This window comes from Trichomycterus rosablanca, chromosome 24, assembly GCF_030014385.1.
Source record: "Trichomycterus rosablanca isolate fTriRos1 chromosome 24, fTriRos1.hap1, whole genome shotgun sequence".
Taxonomy (NCBI): Eukaryota; Metazoa; Chordata; class Actinopteri; order Siluriformes; family Trichomycteridae; genus Trichomycterus; species Trichomycterus rosablanca.
The window spans coordinates 4537970-4548852 of NC_086011.1; the positions used below are offsets into that span (position 1 = coordinate 4537970).

Sequence of the window (10883 nt, forward strand, 5' to 3'; positions counted from 1 at the left end):
TGCAGCTACTCCAAAATGATTAAGAGTCCTTTCTGAAATCAAATGCGCCAGTCACAAAATACGTCCAGTCTTGATTTTATTGGCCGGTCCTATTTTTAAATATGCACAACAATCCAGCAATTCAACAGCAGCAAGCAAAAACAGGAGAAATAGTTTGTGCGCATTCAAAAAAAGTCGCACTTGTAGGTTTTGGCTGCAACAGAGAAATATTTAAGAGCAGCAAATGCAGAGAACAGTGTGTCGTGCACAGTGTGCAAATACAAATAACAAGAACTCTTAGTGAATGATGTTTAATTGACTTGATTCTGTCAGAGGTCTGATGGTTTTGCTAATAACCCCCGAAAACGCCATAGAGTAGCTGAAGTGGCCCAACTTTGGCGGACAAGTGGGAGGAGGCGGGCGCGCAGCGATAGGCTGTCCAGCCTTTCCTTTAATTCCGGTTTAAAGCGGCAACCAATGAGAGAAAACATATAAATCCCGCTTTAAGCTTTCAGGACCTTCCCACTCCATCATGAGTCAACACACAGGAAATGTCAACTGAGTTTTCATTCATCTCTCATTTCACAATTTGTTAAATGGACTTTCTAGCAGCGTGCATCTTATTTAAAACAATTCAGAATCTCTCTGCTGTACCTCTCTTACCTCTCTTGGACTGATACAGTCTGTTTCTGTCTGCTCTGGTTATGTTGTGTTGTTTGCACCTGTGTTCCGTGTTGCACCATGGTCATAGAGGACCGTAGTTTTGTTTCAATATGTACTTCAATATGTATATGTACTGGTGAAATGACAAAGCATATTGAGCTTGAAATTCGTCTGCTTTAATGTTCTGGCTTTAATGTCTGCAACAGCCCACCTATTTAACCAGACATACCTGTGATAAAAAAAAAAGCAAAAAAAAAAAAAAAACAATAAACATTTTTAAAAAAAACTAGTGTTTGCATCCTCAGCAATAGAAATTACATTAAATTGGCATTAAACTGGCATCTGAGTGTATAGATCTTAAAATCTATCAAATCTTGACATTACATTATTAACAAATTGATAAACACTGACACAGATGATGGACCTTAAAAATTATCTGACATTAAAGGTCCAGATTCCTGACTCCTGACATGCTTTCTTACTGCTGGGCCACAAACCGTGTGCCGCAAAGCACCATTTAGTGGTCCCCTGAGGAAAAGCCTGGACCTTACTGGACCTGTGACCACAGATTGTCATTAAAAATATAATACCTAAAAAAGAAATAGAGAAAATTATTTTGTATGTATTTATGTTTACCAAAGATTATTCTTACGCAAGTTAGAGACTTCGGTTAAAAACGTCGGTTGTCAATATCAGAACGAATTCTAGTTTTTTTCTTTTTTCTTTTTTATCCTGCTTTAATTTCTATTTTATCTCTATTTACTTACAAGTATTTTAATAAAGTAAAAGATTTTATGCACTGTACTGAGGTTGATCTTGACATGACAAATGTTGCAAAATCTTGGAATAAAGACAAAACCTCTATGACTTTAAAAACAATGAATTTGGATTTTGATTTCTGCCAATAGGTTCTGTTAAAAGAAGGTAAAATTCTAAGCTTAGTTTATTGCTTACAGAGACAAACAGAGAATCTTTTTTTCATTATTTGTGTGAACTTTATTCACATGAAAATGTTACACCATTTAAAAACTCAATGTCATAAAAACGTAAACTGCTGAACACAATCTCAAAATTAATGTAATTAAACAGTAATTAATGCTTCTTGAAAGGCTGATCTTAACTCTTTCTTAAATTGATTAAAAATGGTACAAGCTTTGCTCATTGTCCTGAATTTAATGTAGCAAATGTTACACCTAATGGTCAAGTTATATTGTAGATCTAGAATTATAATGCAATACTGTTTATTCATCACGAAATATCTTAATGAATAGTTGCTTAAAATATTAAAAGTAGCATCAACAATAATAACAACAACAATAAAAATAGTATTAACTGTTGTTGGTTGGTTTTTTAAACATTTGTCCTTCATTAGTAGATAAAAAAACAAAGTAAATAAAATCAGAAGCTGAGGTCTGGAGCGCATGCATGTGGTGACTGAATGCTCGGGCGCGTGTGTCCACTCAGCAGGAACGCGCACAGAAAGCCGTGACCCGTTTGGTGAGGAGAACACTCCTGGTGCAAAGCAATTTCACAAATAATTTTTACAACAATTAGGGAGTGTGCAGGGGGGTGAAATGCCGATTTCACATGCAGATGGGGGTGAGAAGAGGCAGTGTGTATGAGAGAGAGAGAGAGAGAGAGAGAGAGAGAACAAAACTGCAGAAATCACTGCGGCTTTATGGGAAAATAAACGTTTCTGCCCCGATTTATAATTATTTAGGATTTTGTATATACAAATACAATAGTTTAAATTCAACAGTAAAAAATTTTTTTTTTTAAATAAATGAATAAATAAAAAGGTCCAGCTAAAAGTGGTAAAACCCTTTAGGTCACGATAGTTCGTACTTTTTTGACTGTATCCTCTTCGCAACCACAATAGGTTATTTTCTTACCTGCAATTAGATCCAAAAAATAAGTAGCAAATGTATGCTAGATTAACTATACCTGAAATAATGGATGAGTTCAGGAATCCCAAAGTCATTTGTCATTTGAGCTTTAGTTGAAATTCCCTCTATATCAGCTTAGTTTAGTTTCTTTGGTATTTGCGCAAATGTTTGAACGGCACAAAATAAATAATTAGAGATATTTCTCCAATATGGACAACACTTAGAATCAGGTAATTATTCACGTCTAGAGTCTAGGGGTATTCATCTATCTGCTCGCTCCAATGTGCACTAATTAAAAACTTAAAATTAAAAAGCTAAAATTAATCACTTTTTGCATCAGTGTCGTTGTGCACAAGTTAAATGGAATCCTGCATGCCAGCCAGAATTTTCAGTGTTAACACTGTTGGTGAGTACACACGATCATCTACCATCAGACAAACATTTAATATATCCCTGACAGTGACATGCTCAGTTGTTACAAAACAGGCTTTGCAATGCACAATTCTGAGAAATGACCAGAATTGTTTTGGCTCATCAGTGTATATCATATATACTGTAAGTGTATAAACTTTTTTCTATACACATTTTATATTACAGCAAATGAGTTTTTATTTACTATTTTTAATTTTGGTTTGATATGTATAGATGGATTTTCTATACCACCTAAAGCAAATAAGCAAATTATGTAAGTTTAAAATCAAAATTGCAGTTCTTTTTGAATAAAAAATATTTCATAAAACCCATGAAACAATTTACTGGGTGCCATATAAATAACAAACATAAAATCACTTACATAAGAGCACAGTCTTTTGTATTCATTAAATATAATTTTCTTCTATAGGTGCAAAATTACTCGAGTGTCTCAAAAGGTACAAAATGCTCCAGAGGGTTTCCTAGCATCTACATGATGCTCAACTGGAATTAGCTAGTGCCAGAACATACCACTGCCCGTCTTAGTATTTCATGATTTTAAAGGGTCGATGGTAAATTTTCTATTGTATTATTTTATTTACATTTCACATGACAAATGTTTAAAGATTTTCTGGATGTGTAGTTGGATGGTCACACAATATCACATTTTTGGACTTTATGATTAAGAAATTCCCAAAAGAATGTCAATTTAAAAAATGTGAAATGTATCACATTGAAATTATTTTAATAGCAAATGAGACCTAGAAACAAAAAAATGCATGTCATGACAGTGTATCAAATGCAGGTTGCAAACCTGACTGAAGAATGTAGATTTAACAAATAATACTGATTTCAGTGATACATCATTACTTAAGGATCAACTGATGCAATTTACTGATACAATCAGTTCTTATGATAGTGTGGTTGTAAAGAATTAGCTTTTTTTTTTTTTTTTTTTTAAAGCCATTTAAACCTCCTGCAAGGACTTCAAAGGGGGTAATCAGGAACCCAGCAGGGTGGTAATACAGGTCAATGGATGCTGATACCTGTTTAATTTTCATGCAGTACTGCTCGGAGAAATTACTTTCTTTCCCAGAGAAATGTGTCTATTCCATAGTGCAGTTTGGCATTTACATTAAATGGTGAAAACAGACCATGAGTTTGTCAGACATCCCATATTTAATCAATAATATGCAATCACCCCGCATCTATAACAGCCTCCACTCTTCTGAGAAGGCTTCAAATATGTCTGTGATCATTTGTGTGCGTAAACACACAAATGTTCTTTAAACTCAGTAGTCACAAATTATGATGAACCGGTGTAATATATATAAAAAAATTATTTTCAATGTAAGAGAGAAAATAACACCCATGTAACCCTTTTGAAAAATGAATTACCCCCTTTGCCTACCAGCTAAACTTGTTTAATCTTCTAATGAAACAATATGCCACAATCAAAGAAGATATGTTTTACAAACCTATGAGCTTTTTATGCCAAAGGTATTTTTGTGTTTGATTAAAAAAGTTATTACATTCACGTTGTCAATTACACAATAATCCTCACCTCAGAACTGTGATACATTTAAATATGCTACTAGCCAGAATAACTTATCCACACAAATCCCTCTGTAAGGCAATGACTGATATTATCTTGCTCTGCACTTCTTTATAAAGATGTGTATCTCTCACTCTTTCCCTGTCACAAATGAAACTGTGAAGCCTAACAAGCAACAGCTCTCACCTACTACATGACATCTTACACCCTCTTGCTGGCCGTCCGGATAAAATAATTCTGCAGAGGAAACAATAACACATTGCCATGATTCTCAGCAGATGTGAGCGTGCCTCAGCAAGTTAACAAGGGTCCATGGAGAGGGTCAACATCAGCCCCTATAGCAGTTTAAAATCAAACCTAAATTAACGTTTTTGCACTCAATCAAAATGAGAAGCTCCAAAATCTTTCATAATACAGCAAAAAGAAATGTAAAAAATATTTTTTGTTTAAATCAGCACCAACCCACATAATACAAAGCACCAACCTTTTTTCTCATGTTTGTATAAAATCAAAAGTTGAAATAGCAAAAATGATACATAAACACTTGATAAAAAGGTAATCTATAACATGTTATATGTATTGATAATATTATAATAAATATATTAATGTTTGACTCCCCTGTTGAAAAAGATTTTACGTTTTGACATATGCAACGTTTTACAGATGTAGTTCAAAACAGATTAAACACTTTTAGGGGTTGTAACAACATTGTTCTGCAACGGTATAGAAACCATCCAAAATGGTTTGCAACGTTTTAATTAATGCTTTTACAACACAGTAAAAACCTAAATACGTGTTTTATGTAGAAATGGACTAAATGTAATTTAAATGAAACAGATTGGTCTATAGGCTACTTGGCGTTATGTTATAGCCTAACCTCTAAATAGTAGGTGCTGGAGCCTATCCCAGCTTTTCAATGGGCGCAAGGCACACAGTAACACCCTGGACGGGGTGCCAGTCAATCGCAGGGCAGACAAACACACACACACGCACACACACACACCCATTCACCTATAGGGCAATTCAGTGTCTCCAATTAACCTGACTGCATGTTTTTGGACTGTGGGAGGAAACCGGAGCTCCCAGAGGAAACCCACGCAGACACGTGGAGAACATGCAAAGTCCGCACAGAAAGGACCCGGACTGCCCCGCCTGAAGATCGCACCCAGGACCTTCTTGCTGTGAGGCGACAGTACTACCCACCGAGCCAAATAAAAAAAAAAAAATAATAATAATAAAAGCAACCCAACTGCCTATTTGAACTAAGTACATTTTCCATTTTCTCATTGAAAACCAGTCTAGGGAATGTTTGACAGGTGCACAGAAAGTTAAAAGGTAATGCAGGTAAAGTTACCACAATGTGATTTGTTGGCTATGTTGGCACAAACCTACTGGACATGACTGCACATTTTATTCAGGGTAATTTCAGCTGAACATCGTGTTAATGTTGTTTGTTTGTTTATTATGATTTTAACTCATGTTTTTACACTTTGGTTACATTCATGACAGGAACGGTAGTTACTCATTACACAAGGTTCATCAGTTCACAAGGTCACACCGAACACAGTCCTGGACAATTTAGTGTCTATTCACCTCATTTAGTGTGCAATTCACCTCACTTGCACATCTTTGGACTGTGGGAGGAAACCGGAGCACCCGGAGGAAACCCACGTGGACACGGGGAGAACAAGCAAACTCTACACAGAAAGGACCCGGACCGCCCCACCTGGGGATCGAACCCAGGACCTTCTTGCTGTGAGGTGACAGTGCTACTCACTGAGCCATCGTGCCACCCTGTTAATGTTGTAAATGAGTGAAGGTTACATGTTGGCACAAACACATTCAGAACTTTAAAACGTTTTGTTTGGGTTGGGTGTTCATTTTATTAGCCACTTTATTCTGATCATAAATCAGTACACGGTTGTATAAAAATGTGAGCATTTATAGCCAGATTCTATATCTTGTTAAAAATTAAAACCTACATGCTAAGCTAACACCGTGTTCGTTAGGTAGCACAGCGCTGCTCTGTAGTGTAAACACGGGCGTTACTGCCATCTAGTGGACAGCGTGTACAAGCGCCTCTCACATCAACTTCCGGTCCAGACAAAAATGGCGGCGTCCTTTCAAATGTCATGTTGTCGTTGTGTGCGATGTGAAATGTAAATCAGTTCTTGATTTGGCATAAAATAGAAACATATTCAGACCTTCTTTTAAAGTAACATCAGCATATTTGTTCAGGTAAGTGATTTGTGCAACAAAATGTATCAAAAAGCTAGTTATGTATCTATTAACAGGACAGTTTTAGTATCGTTTTGTGTATAATAAAATGGTCCTTTGTTTACTAATGTTTTACACCTACGACTTACTTCTAACTATTATAGATTATTACTGTAGCTCACTTTATTTCTGAGGTTCTCTAATTGTTCTCATTCTTTTCCAGAGATCAAACAAAACGATGGTTCATCTAAGTGAGTATTTAGTTTCCAAACTTTGGTCTTTGAAACACATTATTTTCATGATTAAAAAGCATGTGTAGTTATCAGTCTTCAGTCAACTATTGTTTGATTGTTCGATTAAAGAGCCAATGTCAATATTTAATGAGCAACCCAGCAAACACAACTTCATCCCCTCAGCTGTAGTTAAGTGGTGAATAGATTGGCACCAATAACACAAAACATCCACTAATCACAACATTGCAAATATTCTACATGTAGGTTGGTCACATGGAACTGTCTACCTTCATATGAACTTGTTGAGAGGAGTTGCAGTTCATTATGACAGCCTTTTCTTTGACATAATGCTGCTTTAACTTTAATTCATGTGTTTCTCTTTCTCTCTCTGTGTGTGTGTGTGTGTGTGTGTGTGTGTGTGTGTGTGTGTGTGTGTGTGTGTGTGTGTGTGTGTGTGTGTCTGTCTGTCTGCAATGATGACAACAGCATCTTTATTACTCAGAAAATACCATGGTGGTCATGTGGTTATCCGACTGGCACTTGGTGGGGCCACTAACAGACCCTTCTACCGTATAGTGGCCGCCTATAACAAACGAGCACGGGATGGTAAATACATCGAGCAGCTGGGATCATATGACCCTCTTCCAAATATCTACAACGAGAAGCTTGTCAGCTTTAACTACGACCGAATCAAATACTGGATGGGCTGTGGGGCTCATCCGACAAAACCTGTGGCAAAACTGTTAGGTCAGTGAGTAGTTTATGAATATTTTTCTAAAATTAAAGTATGTATGTGTTAAATGCAAACATAAATTTGTAGTGACCTATAACAGCATATTTATTATTATAGGTCTGGCTGGATTTTTCCCTTTGCATCCCATGACTATAACAGAGGCTGAGCGACAGAGGAATAAAGCAGCTATAAAGGAAGACGCTGCAGCAGAGAATGAAGATCAGGAAGAGAAGCAAGCAGAGCAATAGACTGTTGAGTTTTTTTATTTTTATTTAATCCTAATACACATTTACCTAATACACATATTAGAAGTGATTCTCCTAATTTAGGTTATTATGCATGTAATCTATTGAATGTTGAGAGCTTCACTGAGAAAATAAAAATGTGAGTTTTGTACTTAAAGTCAAACTGTATTTTTAAGTCTTTATTTATTTTATATTCAAAATGTATGAAACATTATTGATTCACTGATTCATTTGTCAATAATTACTTATCAGATCAAGATCCATTAACACACAATAGTACTTTTATTTTTGTCAAACACTTTAATTATCATTTGGTTCTGACACATATCTAATAACTGGTAAAACCTTTTTAGTTGCAGTAATAGTTCATGTAGGTTCTGATTAGACTTGTAAAACACAATAATAATTAGGAAACCATGTTTGAATTTTCTGAATATACAGCATCTCATTTGGATTTAGGTCTAGACTCATGACTAAGCAATTCCACAATTTCCACCATTTGTAAACAATTTTACTGTTGACTGATTATTCTGCTGTAAAAAGTTAGTTAAAAACAAATACAGAGAAAACATGATGTCGAGAAAAGATAAATTTTTGTGTCTCACTGAGATTTAAGGGCGGCACAGTAGCTCAGTTGGTAGCTGACTTGAGGTAACAGAAAGATATAGCAATGATCTTTTTACTGTAAAAATACCAGTGGTTAAATTATGTTAGTATGTTATATACTTTAGAAGGTTTTGGAAAAATGTATTTTGAGAGGAGCAAAAAGGTGGAGAAATGTTGATTCCTCCGTGTTGATACATTCTCGTCACTAGAGAGCAGTACAGACCAGTTTTGAAATGGTCTAACCCAGACGGTTAGGTGCGTGTGTGTGCGTGTGCGTGTGTGTGTTAGCTGGAAGATATTTTCTTTTGGAAAACTGTCTATTTGGTCAAAAGAGCATCCATAGAGTCCGGCACAAGAAGGCTCGGCTTGCACTTAATGTTCCGATTATGGCAGTGGTAGCTCAGCAGTCAAGGTACTGGATAAGTATCTCAAAGGTGCCAAAAGTTGCCACTGTTGGGCCACTAAGCAATCCCTTAACCCTCAATTGATCAATTGAATTGTATTCCACCTATTACTTTTACTGTTACTTAGTCACTAATTAAAAGGACCCTCTTCAAATAAATGGCCGTTCAAGGCATAAAATAGATTTTATATAACTGAATTTGTGCAATGGTCGTGTCTCACATTAAGTCAGTAATTGTGAAACCTTAATTTTAAATGTGTATAAACAAAATCCGTAACTGTGCATTTTAAAGACATGCCTTCCAGTTCCGTACTTTACCAAGGTCCTGCTTCTGATGATGCATTGTGCAATTCCCTTTTAAGCAACGTGCAATTTATCATAGTGGAAGACATTAGAATCAAACGTTAATGCAGCAGCATGTTCTGTTCATTGAACGGTTGAATAATCAGTTAAATTATAACCTTAAATTGTGTTATACCACCAGCTGCGCACTCACTAATTAAAGCCTAAAGCAGAAGAATGTATTTGGGTTACTCTGCTCATGTAGATTACTGTGCTGTAGAATAGGAAAGATATACAATTGTTATTAAATGCATATATATAACCTCCATGCTGGTTATGGGTTTTCTAGACATAACTGAAAAAAGTGCTAACTGGGTGGCACAGCTGGTGCTTGCGTTTAATCACTGTATGCAAAGAGTTCCTAATTGTGTTTCTAATGTTGCTGCCTTGTACCCAGTGTTTTACCCCATAAAAAGGCAAAAGCTATAAACGCTATACAGCCATATAATGCTATTAAGTATGTGGACACCTAGTTATTAGCATGTTGGTAAGTTGGCAAGTAAGCACTAGCAATGGGTATAGAGATATAACACTTGAACTCAGTGATTAAAAGGGATATCCACATACTTTTGTCCATGAAGTGTGTGTTGGTCCAACACAAATAGACTTAAATGTGGCAAATAGATTTAAATGTGGCTGCATATGTCATGACCATGTGATCAAATTATTGCCAAACTGTCAAAACTATTGTTGGGCCCAACATTGGTGACCTTGAACCTACATGTAGTTGGGACAATATTGGGTGCCAAAGTGGATTTAAATGATTAGTCCAATAAACGGAATTACTCTTTCCACTACCAGCATAATGTATGTGCTGACATTGACCCCACACATTGACACTGACGCAGTCAAGTGACCTCTTCAGTCTAAAACTAAACTAAAATTAAAAGCAGGCCTGATTTTCAAACAATTATTCTTCAAAATGGATTAATTCCAAGTCTGTTTAAAATGTTTGCATTTCCAGTGCCACTGTCATGACAACCCCAATTTTCACAAATGATCAACTCCAATGAAATTATAAAGTCATTACTGTATAAAAGTTCCTACAATAAACGTTGTCCTTATCACACAACATAAAGTAATTACCATTTATAATATCTTGAATACTATAAAACAACACAGCTGGTAGTTGAGCCTGAGCAATATAGTAACACAGGTCAGTTAGTCTAAAGTCGTATTTCATACGCATACAAAACCTCCACAAATAAGACCAGACTAGATTTAACCAGATCCCTCGGCTGCCTTCTCATTTGACAGGCCCTCGTCAAGGGCAAAAAGTTGCAATGACAAAACAGGAAGCAGAACAGGTCTTGTACCTATCAACATGTGTGATTCATGCGTTTGGCACAAGCTGTCCTGTAACACTGATCTGGCCTTAACGCCTCTATCTGAAATCAGACCCTGATCAGTACATCAAAAAACTTTAGATCAGTGGTTTGGCAACACCGTAGTCCATCTTCCTCCTGGCTGGAACGCTGCCAGTAGTAATGAGGCAAAACATGAGCGCGTGGGTGATAAAACAGGCAAAACAGCAACATCTTTGTGTTCCAGAAAGATAGTCCATGTTTCACAGAGAGAAATAAATCGGATTAATACATCAGGACATCAGA

At 36.2% G+C, this 10883-nt stretch overlaps 1 protein-coding gene across 1 annotated transcript; it reads left to right on the forward strand.

The window, feature by feature from the left end:
- Positions 1–6604: 6604 nt before the first annotated feature.
- Positions 6605–8085, forward strand: mrps16 (mitochondrial ribosomal protein S16). The gene is made up of 4 exons (XM_062986745.1): positions 6605–6732; positions 6935–6962; positions 7431–7691; positions 7795–8085. The coding sequence occupies exons 2-4, from the start codon at positions 6950–6952 to the stop codon at positions 7923–7925; spliced, it is 405 nt and encodes a 134-aa protein (XP_062842815.1). The 5' UTR covers positions 6605–6732; positions 6935–6949; the 3' UTR covers positions 7926–8085.
- The last annotated feature ends 2798 nt before the right edge of the window (positions 8086–10883 follow it).

Coding starts and splice junctions, on each gene's coding strand:
- mrps16 (XM_062986745.1), top strand. Junction 7,692..7,794: donor ACCTGTGGCAAAACTGTTAG/GTCAGTGAGTAG, acceptor TTATTATTATAG/GTCTGGCTGGATTTTTCCCT.